This window comes from Myotis daubentonii, chromosome 1 (genome assembly GCF_963259705.1).
Source record: "Myotis daubentonii chromosome 1, mMyoDau2.1, whole genome shotgun sequence".
NCBI classification, from domain to species: Eukaryota; Metazoa; Chordata; class Mammalia; order Chiroptera; family Vespertilionidae; genus Myotis; species Myotis daubentonii.
This window is the reverse complement of record NC_081840.1, coordinates 91,976,506-91,993,732: the sequence shown is the minus strand read 5'-3', so window position 1 is coordinate 91,993,732 and position 17,227 is coordinate 91,976,506. Positions and strand designations below refer to the sequence as shown.

The following is a 17,227-nucleotide window of genomic DNA, read 5'->3' as shown; positions in this document are numbered from 1 at the left end:
AGATATTTCCTGAAGGTATAAGCCCAAATTCTTTAGTTTTTATAAAGACATGACTATAATTATATATCTATCAAATATATAATAAAAGTAGCTCTAGAGACCCACTTTATATACTCAATGGATGAGAAATGTGATCCACTATACAAATATGTAATGGAATTAAATTTTTAATAAAATACATACTAATTTGCTGGAGTACAAGACTTATATTTCCTAAGTTAAATATGTATTTAATTTAAAGATGTGTTATGATTTACAAATCTAGAATATTAGAATCTTAAAAGGATATCATTGTTCAAGAATAAAAATTAAGCATATTAGATGTTGTACATCTTAAAATGATTGCTTAAGAGTCATCTGAGTCTATCTTCCATATATAAATGATAATAAAGCTGAATCTAATTAGATATAGATTTAGAATGTGTCTTTTAAAGTTGATTGGGATGTACAATTGTACATAAATTACCACAAATAAATGAACTATTTGACTTATTATTTGCTGATGTATATTTCATATTTCAGAGCTTTTAAATCTCAAACACAATAATTTTTTGAAGAGCAATTTAAGAAGAGTTTTAAATCCTCCAATTTATTAGTAATATTAATAACTCAAAATCAACTTTCAACATTATATTAAATAGTGATTTAAACCTTCTGCTGAGTTGATAATTTATGAAATTTATTCTTTGAATCAATCAACAAGTATTTACAAAATGTTCAGACATGTCTAATATTGCCTTGCAACTTATAGTCCAACCAAGAATTTATAGGAATAATATCACAGGTAAAGTTGGCAAGAAGCAGAATAATTTTAATGAAAAGAATGCAATTATAAAAATTCACTGTTAGCTTTCATATTATACTTTGTAAGAATCTTTAGCACAATTATTTTTAATCATGGTTAAAATCAGATTCTGGAACCAGCAACAAAACTAAAAAGAGTTTGGTGAAGTCTCTTGATGACAATTGTAGGCTTTTCTTTTTTTAAAATAAGAATAGCAGGCTTTATTTTTCTTTTTTAAATCAAGAAACTGTGGAAATGTTCTGTTCCCTTCCCTGCACCCGGAGTCATCTACCCTGTTCTATAATTCAACCTGCAAACAGATTAAGCAGCTGAGTTTGTGGAAAGTATGTTTGCTCGGCGCTAAGAACCCTTGTGTGACACTATGGTGACTCCCCTGACACCTCAAAGAGAACTACAGACAGTTCTTGCTCATCAGCAGGGAAACCAGCCTGAGAATTCACAATTTCTTTGTAACTTCAACTTCTTCATAGAAACCAAGTATTTGGCCAAAAGACAGGAAAGACTTGTTAGCTTTACATGTTCATTTTTTTTTCTATCAACACCACTCAAAAGACACAGTATGCCACAAGTTTTAAAATGAAATGTCTTTGATATTTTAATTATGCAGTTAAAAATTAACAAAATACATGCAAATCTTAAGTAACAAATTTTTTAAAAGAAAAAATTGAAAGAAAAATTAAAGAGTGGATATATTTTTCTTTCTTTTTTTAAAAAAATATATTTTATTGATTTTTTACAGAGAGGAAGGGACAGGGATAGAGAGTTAGAAACATCGATGAGAGAGAAACATCAATCAGCTGCCTCCTGCACGCCCCCTACTGGGGATGTGCCCGCAACCAAGGTACATGCCCTTGACCAGAATCGAACCTGGGACCCCTCAGTCTGCAGGCCGACGCTCTATTCACTGAGCCAAACCAGTGCTGGCAGATATATTTTTCTTGAAAATTTGTTTAAAAGTGTACGATTTTTTCCTACATATTTTTGTCCTATATATTCATTATGCAGTTACAATTTATGAGAGAATTTTAATCATATCAGTGTAAATTTGGCCCACAGTAAAGATGAAATGTGAGAAAAAATATTTTATTGTAAAACCTAGATCTTTGGTAGATATTCTGACCTTATAAGCCTCGCTGTAAATACTATTATCTTACATAACTATGTGTAGCCTAGGCATGTTAAGTATAGTAAAATATATTTTAAAAACCCTTTAGAAAACTTTCGTGTAGGCCATAAGGAGCCTATTTTAGATGGAAGCACAGTAAGAAAACAAAGTACAGTATAATGATAATGAACCCCATAGAGTTTTAAATCTCTTGTGATGATAAAAACATCAATTAATGAATTGGTGTGTCAGTGTCCTCTTTAATAAATGAGGATGTGATCCCTGGAAAAACTAAGAGCTTTTCTTAGAAAGTTCCTATGCTCTCAACAAACTCTTTAGTTCCCTTACCTCCACATAATTCTCCCAAACCCAGGGTACCCAGGATCAGCAAAAGAGCAATCTAAAGTGAAATCACAATGTGCTCTTCTTCCATAAGCATATACATTTTTTAAAAGAGACATACATAAGGAGAATAAACCAAGGGAATGTATTTTTGTTGGTGAAACATTAGGCATCATGACACCTGGGCCAAGAAGCTATTTTTGGACAATGAAGTCTGGCATTCATAATATTTTACTCTGTAAGTGACTGTTTATAAATATTGGTTGACTTATGGATACTAATTGTGCACAATTTTCCTTTCCAGGAATACTCCCATAGGTTGATAAATTAAAAAAAAAATTTTGACTCTGAAAGAAAATAAAATATAAACTTAAAATTCTATTATTATTAGAGATAGTATATAGTCTCTCTCCACTATTACTGAAGATTTCAGGTCTTTTTAAATGTAATTAAACTCAGTGGAAGTCAGTGGTTAGAATAGAAGCTGATCACTAGGAAGTAAGACATCCCAACTCTGAGGAGAGTGTAAGGAATGGAGGTACCAGTGAGGGGAGGGAGGTAGACATAAAGGGTCATAGTTTTCTTTTCTTCCCTTTTTAAAAATATATTTTATTGAATTTTTTACAGAGAGGAAAGGAGAGGGATAGAGAGTTAGAAACATTGATGAGAGAGAAACATCAATCAGCTGCCTCCTGCAAACTCCCTACTGGGTATGTGCCCGCAACCAAGGTACATGCCCTTGACCGGAATCGAACCCGGAACCCTTGAGTCCGCAAGCCTTCGCTCTATCCACTAAGCCAAACCGGTTAGGGTAAGGGTCATAGTTTTCAATGAAATTGGTAAGCTCATTGAAATTGGGTACTGGGTTGGAATAAAATAGTTTAAGCTAGGGCTTAAAGCAGATCATACCATATCGGAAATTTTCATATGTATTCCTGACCCAACCTGCTTTTATTTTGCTCCATCATTCTAGCACTTTATTAAATCATTCTAGTTCATTTGTTTATAAGTGCTTACTTTACAGCAGGCATCTGTGTGAGCATTTGGAAGAGATTGGAATAAAAAGATGAATAGGACACTATCCATGTCTTGGGAATGCTCGACAATGGGTAAATTTGCAGGGAGTGAAACAGAGAGGAAATAGATATACAAAATGATTATTACACATAGATGACTAAGACCTTGAATAGAGGTATGGACTAAGTACTATGACCACAACAAAGAATGAAAATCTAAAGAAACATTTTAGGGGTAACATTTAGACTGGACTTTAATGAATAACAAAAACTTGGCTAGGTACTAAAAGTGGGGACATGTTCTAAGAAGAAGAAATAGTACATGCAGAGATATTGTGGTAGTGGTCGTGGGAGGAAGTTATACTAGACAAATGGGAGAAGGCTACTGATAGGCCTCATATGTCATACTACGTTGTTTATACTTTAACTTTTAGGGGAGAAAGAGCCCCTAAAAAGCCTATATAATAAAGAGGTAATATGCAAATTGACCATCACTCCAACACACAAGATGGCTGCCCCCATGTGGACACAAGGTGGCTGGCAGGGGAGGGCAGTTGTGGGTGATCAGGCCAGCAGGGGAGGGCAGTTAGAGGCAACCAGGCCTGCAGGGGAGGGCAGTTGTGGGGGACCAGGCCTGCAGGGGAGGGCGGTTGAGGGGGACCAGGACGGCAGGGGAGGGCAGTTGGGGGGACCAGGCCAGCAGGGGAGGGCATTAGGAGTGACCAGACTGACAAGGGAGGGCAGTTAGGGGCAATCGGGCTGGCAGGGGAGGGCAGTTAGGTGTCGATCAGGCTGGCAGGGGAGTGGTTAGGGGGTGATCAGGCTGGCAGGCAGAAGCAGTTAGGGGCAATCAGGCAGGCAGGCAGGCAGGCAAGCGGTTGGGACCCAGCAGTCCTGGATTGTGAGAGGGATGTCCGACTGCCTGTTTAGGCCCGATCTCACTGGAATCGGGCCTAAACGGGCAGTTGGACATCCCTCAAGGGGTCCCAGATTGGAGAGGGTGCAGGCTGGGCTGAGGGACATTCCCCCCCCCCCCCCGCCCCATCCACGAATTTTGTGCACCGGGCCTCTAGTCTATAATAATAAAAGTGTAATATGCTAATTAGACTGGACGTCCTTCCGGATGATCTTCCGGACGTAGCCAGGGCTGCGAGGGAAGCCCGGGTCCCAGGTGCCGGAGGGAAGCCGGTGCTGGCAGCCAGGTCAAGGAAGGCCTACTCTTGCATGAATTTCATGCATCAGGCCTCTAGTTTTAAATAAGAAAGTAATATAACCTGGTTAATGTTTTAGAAAAATCAACTTTGGTGGCAGTGAGGAAGATAAACTTGAGAGAATTACAGGCAGGTAAACTAGTTTTATGATAGTCTGGATGAGTGATGATGAGGGCCTAAATTAATGCAATTAATGTGTGAGGATGGGGTGAAGGGAATCAGGAGGTGCTTAAGTAGTAGATAAAACAGAGCTTGGAAAAAAATACAAAAGACAAAACAGAGATTGATGGCAAAGTGAATGCAAATGGTAAGAAAGAGTGAGGGAACAAGGACAGCGGTGGAGTTGCTGAAAATCATTATCTGAGGCAGGAAATACAGGAGGGAGCTTGATTTTCTAGGGAGTAATTTTCAACAAAAATACCAGGAAGGCACAAAGAAGAGAGTGACTTTGTAGAGAAGAGGAAACTGAACTAGTCTTGCTAGTTTGATGAGTATGATGATACTAATAATGTGACTTACAGAATGTTTATAATAAAATAACGGGCACTGAACTGGGCATTTTACATGCTACCCAGTTTATTCCTCACATTAATCCTGCCTGCGAGGCCAGTATTACTGTCTGAATCTTTTAACTGAGGAACTTTTGCTTCTAGGGTTATTGCCCCCAATCTCCCAGGAAATAAGTAGAAAAGCAGGGATTCAAACGCAGGTCTGTCTGACTAGACTGCAAAGCCTGTCGCTATCCTCTACGTTGCACTGAATCTCATAGGATGAGTAAGTTTCTCATGGGGGAAAAGAGCAAAAGGCTCCAAACAGAGGGACCTACATGTACAAAGGCATTCAGTCTTGAGAAGGCAGAGCTCTCCTGCAGAAGGAGAGAGTGCGTTGTGGAGTAAGATGGTAAGAGAAGGAGGGTCTATGTAACAAGTGTTGTTTTAAAAGCATTACAGGAATGATCTTATCAATGTTTTTCTCATTTCATTATTATTTTTATATTTCCTTTTTTATTGAATTTATTGTGGTGATACTACTTAAAATTTTACAGGTTTCAGATGCACAATTTTACACACATCCTCTGTATACTGTATTGTGTGTCCACCACCCGAAGTCAAATCTCCACTTATCACCATTTATTATGAGGTAGGACTATTAATGTCCACATCAGAATAGTGTTTTAAAATAAAATGTAAAAGTTCACATACCTATGCATTCTGAATCGGAACCTGAGCTTTTAAACCATTATGTGATATTGCTGAAGATATATGACCATCTTTTCTTATTTTTTACTATGATCATATATTAGTTTTATAATAAAAATATAATTAGAAGTGGCCCATTGCATTTAACAGTTAGGAAATTACTGGTAATCTTAAGAACAACAATTCCAGTAGAGGAACTAGCGATCATGCATTGAGTAGCAGAGGAGTAAATGGGAATTAAAAAATTCAAGGTAGTGAATATAGATTAGTTATTCAAGAAATTTGGTTTTGATGGGAAAAGGTGGAAACATGAACATCTTAGCTTACATTGTAATTATTGCCTGGAATACTGGCATGTTTACAAGGGACCTTCATAAATAATTTCTAATAATATAAATTTAAGATCGGATAGAGAATACTAATACCATCTAACAAACTCATATAAATTGGTTTCCTGGAAGGTTATCCTCTTAAATCCAATAAAATAGACTGTTGTGCACATTAAGTGCAGGGAAGATACACTGCCCAATTGAGGGAAATTAAAAGTGAAATAAAATGGATTGAATACGAAAAGGAAAACCTGACAAAATTTCATCTAGGTCTTATTGCTGGAAATCGGAATAAAAGATTAAACATTTAAATTAGAATTTAACATTTAATTCATACAAATGACATAATTGTTGCACTTAAACTCCTTTAATGAATTGACACCATTCCACTAAAAAGTTTTAATCTATTGAGGTTAAATGTGAGGAATAAGGGCAATACGTTTTCAAAAGATTAAATTTATTCAATTTAAAGCATTATCTGAGATGATGTTATTTCTACTTCTTGTTGTACAAAGTTATTTCAAAAAATTACAATACTTGATGAGATCTAAGAAATAAAAGGTTGGTATGGTAACATTTCCAAAGATTTTTTTTAGAAATCTAATTGTTTTCTGGGAAACACTTGTAGGGAATTTTAGCTATCTATAGAAATTAAAAGATTACATATAAAGAATTACATAAAAATGTAAAAATAATTACACTTGAAATTTGTAATTATTTGTAGACTTTAAACAAACAGAGCTAAATCAGGTCCTGTCAAAAGTTACTGATTTATATTTTACAATGAAGTGAGATCTATCTATATATCTTGGTATTCTTAGAATGGTATTGTACATTGTGAATAACTGGTATAGTTTCTGACTGAATATAAATCTAATCTTTAAATCTATAAAAAATAGTATACTATAAATCACAAGTTTAAGGCACACTGACAGCACAGATTAACATGCATAATTCCTAATCTGTTTTAAAATGGTCTTGACTACAGATTTACCTGACCTTGGGCTAGTACTTAAAACATAATTTCAGGAGTGTTGGGAAAATGGTTGAGATGACTTATTTTCAAGTAAAAAGTGGTGAGAAATAAGAAACTTTAAAATCAGCATTAATTCTTCATACTGTGAAACTAAAAAAATAAAGTTGTTACGGAAAAATGTATGTATTAGAAATTGAAGGTGATTAGGTATGCGAATGATGTAATGCTGTTAACAATCCATAAAGAAGGGCTCAGTTAAAATGACATTTCCATTACATTAAAGCTACCTTAGGAAACTCTGCTACAATGTTCAAGTCCCATAGGTTGACAAGTGACTTCCTTGTCTGATAAATTATTTATTAACATTTTGTGGGCTATAATAAGGACTGACTTATTATGCAGCTTTATTTAAATTTTAATAAAAAATGCAAAGATCATTGAAAATAAACAAATACAATTATGCACTGTGAAAAGCTGTACTGAATACTTCAGAAGAACAATACTGAAAATTAATTACACTGTACCTTATCCTGTGTGACTAGAGGTCTCAGATTACTAGGTCACAGATGATCTGGATTCAAGCAGGATTATCTTGAAGCTAAATGAGTCAAGTTGGAAATTTGACTGCCTCTTCCCCTTGCTAATAACTTTATTATCTATGAAATGATTTTAATAGTATGGCCTCCATGAACTGATGAAGATCAGATATCAAATAAAAATGGTTTGCCCTAAACAGTAACCATGATTCCCAAGTAAATGGTTTTTGATCCCAAACGTGGATATGACAGACAGTCAAAAAGAGTTTATTTGGCTCAATGAACTTTTGTCTTAAAGTATTAATAGCCTGAGTAATAAATAACATATTATTTAGTTGCTAAAAAGGAGTGTTTTGGTTTTGTTTCATGCTTTTGAAATAGTGCAAGGTCATTTTACTCACTTCTGAACCTTGTCATCGGCCGCCCGGGAGGCCTCCACGGCGAGCCGCAGCTCTGATTCCAGGTTCACGCGGTCTGCCAGGGCGTGCTGCAGTTGGGCAGCCAGTTCCTCATTTTGTTGCTGAGTGATGGAAACAATGTTCTCTCTATTCTTTAAAGCTTCTTCATAGGTAGTAAGGGTATGGTTAAACTGATCCTTCAGATTTTCTTCTTGGGATAAAGATTTGTGTAAACTGAGAAAATACAAAAATAGATAATTTAAACATAAATATGTAGGCTGACTGACCAATAGGCCGTCTAACAAAAATCCCTAGTTAGAAATATACATTTCTAAAAATCAATAAAGACATACTTAGATGAGTAAATGAAAATAATTTTTATATTAGAATATTATACATGATAATTATTCCATTTCTCTGCATCTAGGCTGAAAGCTACCCAAATAATTATCTATGCTACCACGGCATACAAAAAGATGCTGCAAGATGTTAACTGAATTGTATCTCTTTAAATATGACATTCAATTTTCTTTAAAAGGAGAAGCAGAAAATTAAAAAATAAAGAATCTCTAGGTTAATAAAATAGTATAATAATCTGACTGCAAATAAGTGAGAAGTGAGAGAGTGGGCAGCCTCAGTTTAGTAGATCCAGGTCTATTGGGCTGAGCACTTACTGAGAATGAATGAGGTTTATACAAATACCAATCAGGCTCATACAAAGAATTTTCTACTTGTCCAAGTTGAGATATGAATGAAGTTAAAATCATTAGTCAGACTGCACAGAAATAATATGTATCCCGATACATTTTCTTTTCGTTAATGAATCTTATGTCAACTATATCCATTCATTAAGTTACAGAGAAATAGCATATAAATTAAGACTGAATGCAGAAGAAAATGCAGATAAAAATAGAATCCTAAAATGCTAAAGGTCAAATTTTTGATATGTCATTACACCTACCACCTGAGGTTATTTTGAAATGGCACCAAGCACCTCACTCAATTAAATAAGGGCATTTTGAAAATATAAATATTTAATAAGGAAAATTTAAAATCCACACAGGAGATGTTCTTTTTTATGAAATAAAATCATTTCATTATATGCATATAAAAGAAATGTCAATGGGAGACTTAAAGTAAAACAACCTAACTATATATTACAGATTGATAATGTGAAAGAAAGTAATATAATTCTTGCAGCTGCAAAAAGCTAGTCAGGGAACTTTTGGCACTGGCAGAATACCTCTTCTGATACTTTGTTGACAACTGTTCAAACTAAAGTAATTATAAACTTCTTCCTTTCGTTTAAGTAAGCTTACAAGCCTTTCCAGCGTGCTCACTTTGGAGAAGGTGTCAGAGGACTTGAAACAGGGACAGTTAGCATCTAAAAGAAATCATTTCAGGATTCAAATTTGTTCTTAAGAGGAAGGACTGATGCTAAACCGTGGGCAACTGATTACTACATATAAAATAAGAATGTAAGTGTAAAGAACGGTCTTTATAGATTTCACCTTATTTCACTTCTTCTCAGTTCTATCATCCCACATGTCTAAAGACACCAGTCTCCTGTCCATTTTCCTGTTCTATGCCCTTTCACACTTTCTGCATCCTTCCTATTCCAGCTTCAATTTCCGTCAGCCCACCGCCTTTGTCTATTTGAAAGACCCAAGATAGAAAGAAACTAAAAACAAACAAAACAAAAATCTTTAAAAAGACAAGTCTATTTATGTTTTTAAACGTTTAAAACATTATCACTTATATTTTAATTGTTAATTATATTTTAAATTACATAAAGTGTACAAATTTAAAGTATTCAGCTTGACAAAATGTAAAGAACAAAACAGAACAAAACACAAGAAGGTTGGCTCCCAGTGTTCCCTCCCAGCAGATTACCCTCCCCCAATGTAATCACCAGTCCAACCTCTATTAAGATTAGTATTGCCTGTTTCTGAACTTTTTGTCTGTCTTTTTTTTTTTTTTTTTGCTTAACACAGGTTTACTGAGATTCCTCCTGTAGTTGAATATAGTTTATTTTTTACTGCTATAAATTATTCTGTTCTATAAATATCCAACAATTTACTTAATGATTTCACTATTGTTGCTATTAACATTCATGTACATGTCTTTTGATGGACCTAAGTACTCATTTCTCTCCCCCCTCCCCAGCTTTATTGAGCTATAACTGACATCAGTACTTATTTCTGGAAAAGAATCTATCCATAGGGCGTGTAGTACGTTTATATTTAGTAGATGCTGCATACAGTTTCCCAAAGTAGTCGTAGCAATTTACACTCTTCCCAGCGAAGTAGAAGTTCCAGTTGTTCAAACATGTTCCCTTAGCGTGGCATTGCAGTCCTTTTAACTTCAGCCATTCTAATAGGGCTGCAATGACATTTCATTCTCTTAATGTTGTCTTTCGATGAAAGTAAATTCTTAATTTACTGAAATCCAATTTATAATTGTTTCTTTACTGGCAGTGCTTCTTGTGTCCTACTTAAAAAACCTTAGCCTACCCCATTCCTTTATATTTTAATATCACATACATAATCTCACTTAGAGCTCACAGTGGGCTGTCTTAGGGAATTCTGCACTTGTGTATGGTATCTAAATCATTATTCAATATACTCTAACCAATTAAATATTAATAATCCATAATTCAGTTTTCAAAATCTCATCATTAAGATCATGGTGTCCCGACTTAATTCCCTAATTATTCATCACCTCCTACTCTTCTATCATTTAATCTTTCTTTTTTTTTTGGAAAATTTATACCTGATTTTGCTCTCAGATGAACCTGTGACTTTAATGCTCAAAAAGCTACTCATCATTTAAAATTCCTTGGAAATCTTTAAATTCCCATCCAGACTTTCACAAATAGAAACACTTGCTTCTATTTGTGTAAGCTTTTAAGAGATAAATTAAATAATGCCACTTAAAATTCTGCAATAGCATCATATTGCATTCAGGATAAATCTCAAAAAAATGAAAACAATTACTATTTTAACTGGCTAAACCTCATAACCTATGAGAAGTCCTGTCCAAATTATTTTTTTTTTACTGACAGTAAGTTGAAACAGAGGCAAGTAATTTAATTAACCTCACATGCCTAGCAGAGCTAGAATCTGAACCCACAGCCTGTATCCCTGGGCTGGACCACTCCTCGCTACTTGCCATGAGCTACACGGCCCGGCAGCACCTGTACCTCCTCACCTTTTGCCCGACATTAGCTTCTGAAGTACACCACGCTTTTCCCTCTTGAGGCATTTGTACAGAGTGCCTTTGCTTCCTCTACCTGACAAACCAGGTCTCAGCACAAATCCTGCTTTCTCCGCTAAACCTTTTTTATGACTCTTCCATCTAAACTCCTATGTTCCTTCTTTGTTATGACCTCATTAACCCTAACCTTTTCCTTCTTAGAACTTAAAACAATTTGTAGTTTTTTTTCAGTTTCAGCTTGTGGTTTACTTCCCAATTCTAACATATTAATGCTCCATTTACACAGAACAATTTTATTTTATGGAAAAAAACTTGTTCCATAAGAACTTCAAAAAAATCAAAACGTTTATAATTTTCTTGTAGGAACAAGGTGAAGTACAGGCGCTACATTCTCAGCATATATAAATCTACTAGTGACCCGGTGCACAGATTTGTGCACATTGAAAGGAAATTAATTAGAAGGTGGCCAGCAGGGCGGGGCTGGGCGAGAAGGGCTGGACATGCCCTAGAGCCAACCTCCCTCAGTCTCTCACCTGCCGGCTGCACCTGGGGTGGCACGGGGGCTCAAAGGGCGTCTGCGGAGTGAGCTGGGTCCCTCCAGCAGGTGGGGTTCCTCAGCCTGGCCTGTGGGGATCAGACCAAAACTGGCTCTCCGACATCCACAGAGGGGTCCCGGAGTGCTAGAGGGCACTCTGCAAAGTTGCTGTCGTACAGGGTGTGGAATGCAAATGCAAGTGTGCAGTAAACCAGATTCGGGGTGATAGTGCCCCAGCAACAACATAACCCACGGCCGAAGGTGGGATCATACAGCCCGTAAGGAATCGGGCTCCCTCCTTTCTGGTTCTGGGGTGTGTCACTCAAGAACCACGGCTGCCAAGTCACTGCAGCTCGGCAGCTCCTGCATTGTGCGTCTGTCCCCTGGTGGTCAGTGCGAGTCATAGCTGCCGGTCAGAGGACACTTAGCATAATAGCCTTTTATATTATATAGAAGATAGTCTTTGAAGTACGTTTTTGTTTTAGTGCTGTTTTCCCCCTCAGAGTTCTCTTTCCTAAACTGACAACAGGGCCACATTGTTTAGTTTTTTCTCACAGAGTAACTCACATTTAACTTCTTGTCAAAGTTGTTGATCATCAGATGCATTTTCTGCATAACAGCATTTAATTTATTGGCACTTAGATGACATTGTATGGGGAATATTTTAAGTTATTGTAAGAATCATGATAAAACAATGACAGAATAGCCATTAACCCTCTCAGAATTTTCAAAGCATGTAACCAACAGCATGGCTCACAAAAACTGCCATAGGATAATTACCTGATTTTTATGAAAGTAATGAGGTAATATCATAAAGTTTCAATTAACTCTTCTAGTTTTAAAATTATGATTCTTAATAAATTTAATTTTTTGACTTTAGGATAGAAAGTAAGATTTAAAACTGTTTTTGCTTAGTACTTTCATGTTATCATAGTTCTAATCCACAGCAAATGAGACAGCACACCATTTCCTGTGCTGCCTGCCGCATTGGATCCAATCATTTCAGTGTCTCTGGATCTTTTCCCTCATGTCTGTGGTCCTAACTATTTCCCTAGGAGACATTTTTGGTATCACAAATGGTGGTGGGGATGCTGCTAGCAATTCGTGGGAGAGGCCAGAGATACCAGTAAACATCCTGAAAGTGGAGGACAGACCCCACAGCAAAGAACTGTCCACTCTAATGTGTCAACAATGCTGAATGTGGTGTAGATGGAAAGATTCTGGGTTGGACTTTGAAGAAGTAGATTCAGATTTTAGTTCTGCCATCACTCTGCATGACCTTGACAAAAATATCCATTTAAGGACTAATCTCCTCAGCTCTAAAACGATGAGAAAAAAATCCCATGGAGGTAATATGAGAACAAAATTAGGTGACCTATCCATGTGGAAGTATCTAGTGCAATACCTGCCAAAGAACAGGCATTCATACATGTATGATTTTTAAAAGAAATAATTAACTTTGTATAAAATCTTATACAATACTCAGACATTTTATAAATACTTTGATGAAAAACTGTTGCCTGTTTCTACAGGTTTTTATGGATTGGGAGAGGTAAACTAATTTTCCTAACCTTTATCACTTAACTGATAACATTCTTAAATTTTTCTGAAGAAAAAAAAGAGAGGCAGGTTTGGCTTGTTTTTACTGAATTAAAATAAATAAAGATAAAGCAAGTATGAAAGGCAAAAGTATGTGCCTCCTTGTCCTAAGTATACATTTTCTGAGAGGACAGTGTCTGTTCTTACTTCCTCGTTTATCATATCAATTAGTTTGATCTGAGGTTTTGACCTATGTGATTTATCTTCTCTTTGAAGAACTTCTTTTAACATTTCTTGTAAGGAAGGTATACAGACGTCAAATTCCCTCAGTTTTTGTTTGTTAGAGAAAGTCTTTGTTTCTCCTCCACTTTTGCAGGATAAATTCATTGGATATAAAATTCTAGTGTGATGTCCCAAGTGTTAGCCTGACACTCAAGGTGCTCCAATATTCTGGTCTCCTTTTCTTTTCAGACTTCTTCCTTCCTGCCCTAGAAAAAATTTCATTCTAGCCAAATGGAAATATAAGCTGTTCTTTGAAGATGCCCTCACACTTTTCAGTTTGGATTACTGCTCACCCTGTTGCCTCCAGGTGAATGCTCTTTCCCTGTCTCTCCCGTGTCACTACACAAGATCCATGTCAACTGCCACAGCTATCACGAGGCACACTCCACAACCTGACCAAAGCTTGCACCCTGACACTCCTTCCTCCAAGCTTCCATACTAGTTCCATATCTCTTCAATATATTCATCGCTTTATACTATCCTCTATAGCTACCGTATACTTGTTTTATCTTCCCTGCTAGAGTCTAATACTGTTGAAGGAGGGGACCATGTTTTACTCTTCTTTGTTTTGTTCTAAGGCCTAACACAGTGGCTTCTCTATAGGAAGCATATAAAAAGCATTTATTGAACAGTGTTGCTTAAATGCTCCATTTGAAGAAGTGGGCTCTAGTATTATAAAAGAGTCACATCTATTTTATTTATCTTCCCTTTCTCCTTATCTTTTAAAAAATTTAGTTTTATTGATTTCAGAGAGGAAGGGAGAGGGAGAGAGAGAGAGAAACATCAATGATGAGAGAGAATCATTGATCGGCTGCATCCTGCATGCCCCCTATTGGGGATCAAACCCACAACCCAGGCATGTGCCCTGACCAGGAATTGAACCATGACCTCCGGGTTCATAGGTCGACGCTCAACCACTGAGCCACACAGACTGGACATCTCCTTATCCTAATGTGAGCCCTGCATGCTCCACTGCTTTCTCTCACCACATTCCATTCCATTCCATTATATCTTTGGAAAATATTTGTAAAATAACCTTTTGTAGTCCCATTTATTTATGTATTTATTTTCCCTTGCACGAAGAGATGTATCAGAAAAAATATTGCTACGGAAAATGTCTATTTTACTGCCTATGTTTTCTTCTATGATTTTTATGGTTTCAAGTTTTACATTTAAATCTTTAATCCATTTTGAGTTTATTCTTGTGTATGGTGTTAGGAGGTAGTCTAGTTTCTTTTTCTTTCTTTCTTTTTTGCATGTACCTATCCAATTTTCCCAATTCTGTTGACTGAACAGACAGTCTTTACCACATTGTAAGTTCTTGACTCCTTTGTCAGTCTGTTTTCTGTATTTAGGAGTTTGTTCCTATTTTGTTTTTGTTCCTTAGATTCTATACATACGTGATCATATGGTATTTGTCAAATATTAATGGGCCATAAAAGCGTAGGTTTATTTGGGGGCACTCTATTCCATTATCTCTATGTTTACTTTTTATGACAGTATTATGCTGTTTTAATTACTATGACCTTATAGTATAGTTTGATATCAGGTAGTGTGAAAACTCCAATTTAATGAAATCTTTTGCCAAGTTAGGCAAAAATCTAAGGGTCCAGTGATTTAATGTGGATGTGCTTGTGGGACCATATTTGCCTTATTACAATCTATAACATTGATAAACCTCTGGCTAGGCTAACCAAGAAAAAAAAGAGAGAGAAGACACAAATTACTAGGATCAGAAATGAGAGGTCATCACTACTGATGCCAGCGACATTAAAACAATAATAAAACCACTGTACAGGAGAACACATTTGGCAATGATACATCTGATAAAGGGTTAATATCCAAAATATATGAGGAACTGAAACAACTTAAAAGGAAAACAAACAACCCAGTAAAAAAATGGGCAAAGGACCTCAATAGACACATCTCGAAAGAGGACATACAGATGGCCAATGAAAAAATGCTCAGTCACTAATCATGTGAGAGATGCAAATTAAAACGAAAATGAGATATCACTTCACACCTGTCAGAATGGTTACCATCAACAAATCAACAAATGACAAGTGCTGGCAAAGATGTGGAGAAAAGGGAACCCTAGTACACTGCTGGTGGGAATGCAGACTGGTGCAGCCACTATGGAAAACAGTATGGAGTTTCCTCAAAAAATTAAATGTGGAACTGCTATTTGACCCAGGGATCCCACTTCTAGGAATATATCCTAAGGAACCTGAAACATCAATTAGAAAAAAATGAATGCACCCCTATGCTCATAGCAGTACAACTTACAATAGCAAATATCTGGAAACAGCCCAAGTGCCCATCAGTAGATGAGTGAATAAAAAAGCTATGGTACATGTACTCCATGGAATACTATGCAGCAGTAAACAAGAAGGATCTCTTACCCTTTGACACAGCATGGTGGGACCTGGAGAGTATTATGCTAAGAAAAATAAGCCAGTCAGAGAAAGACAAGTATCACATAATCTCACTCATATGTGGAATCTAATGAACAAAATAAACTGGTGAACAGAATAGATCCAGATACAGAGAAGCATGGAATCTCAGAGGGAAGGTGGGGGAGAGTGGTTGGGTTGGAAGAGATCAACCAGAGAACTTATATGCATATATGCATGACCCATGGACACAGACAATAGGGTATCAAAAGCCTGGGGCAGAGGCAGGGGTGGGCTAGAAGAGGTCAACGGAAGAAAAAGAGGACATATGTAATACTTTCAACAATAAAGAATTTTTTAAAAAGGATAATTAAAGAATTTTATGAACTCTATATCCACAAATTTAATAACAGATAAAATGGACCAAGTTCCTTGCAAGATACAAGCTATTAAAATTTATACAAGGATAAATAAATAATCTGAATAAATCTTTATCAATTAGAGAAAGTGAATCAATAATCAATTATATTCTAAAAAAGAAAACACCAGTCCCAGATGGATTCATCAAACATTTAAGGAGGAAGTAATACCAATGCCCTACAATCTTTTACAGAATGCATAATCAGAGAAAGCACTTCCTAACTCAATCTGTGAGATCAGTATTACCCTAATACCAAACCAGATAAAGACATTAGAAGAAAGGAAACTTACAGAATAATACCTCTTGTGAATATAGATGCAAAAATCCTCAGCAAAATATTAGCAAATCAAAACAACAACATAGATAAAAGAGTTATTATGCACTATGACCATCTGGGATTTGTTCCAGATATGCAAGGCTGGTTCAACATTAAAAATCAATTAAAGTAATCCACCACCAAACAGTATAAAGGAGAAAAATAATTTGATTATACCAATAAATATAGAAAAAGCATTTGACAAAAATCCAACAGCCATTCATGATTTTTAAAACTTTCAGCAAACTAGAAATAGAGAAGAGATTTCTCAACTTGATATTAAACATTTACAAAAAGCCTGAAGCTAACATAATACCTAACGGTGAGAAAATAAATGCCTTTTCCAAAAGATCAGGATGTCTCCTCCCACCACTCCTATTCAACACAGTACTGTAAATCCTAGCTAATGCAATAAGACCAGAAAAGGAAATAAAGGTATACATATTAGGAAGGATGAAATAAAACTTTCTTTGTTCACAGATGACATGATTATCTATGTAGATAATCTCAAAGACTCAACAAAAACAAAACAAAACAAAACAAAACAAAACAACAACAAAAACTCCTAAAACTAATAAGCGGTGATAGCAAGGTTGCAGAATATAAGG

General features: G+C 36.0%; 1 protein-coding gene across 8 annotated transcripts in view; it reads right to left on the bottom strand.

Annotated features, from left to right (window-relative positions):
* MIPOL1 (mirror-image polydactyly 1) overlaps window positions 1-17,227 on the bottom strand; it is a 342,087-nt gene that overhangs the window by 45,350 nt on the left and 279,510 nt on the right. For all 8 annotated transcript variants that reach the window (XM_059710876.1, XM_059710910.1, XM_059710871.1 and 5 more), the window contains one exon: window positions 7,921-8,151. In XM_059710876.1, coding sequence (XP_059566859.1) covers window positions 7,921-8,151 — 231 coding nt within the window. The remainder of the gene's footprint in view (window positions 1-7,920; window positions 8,152-17,227) is intronic.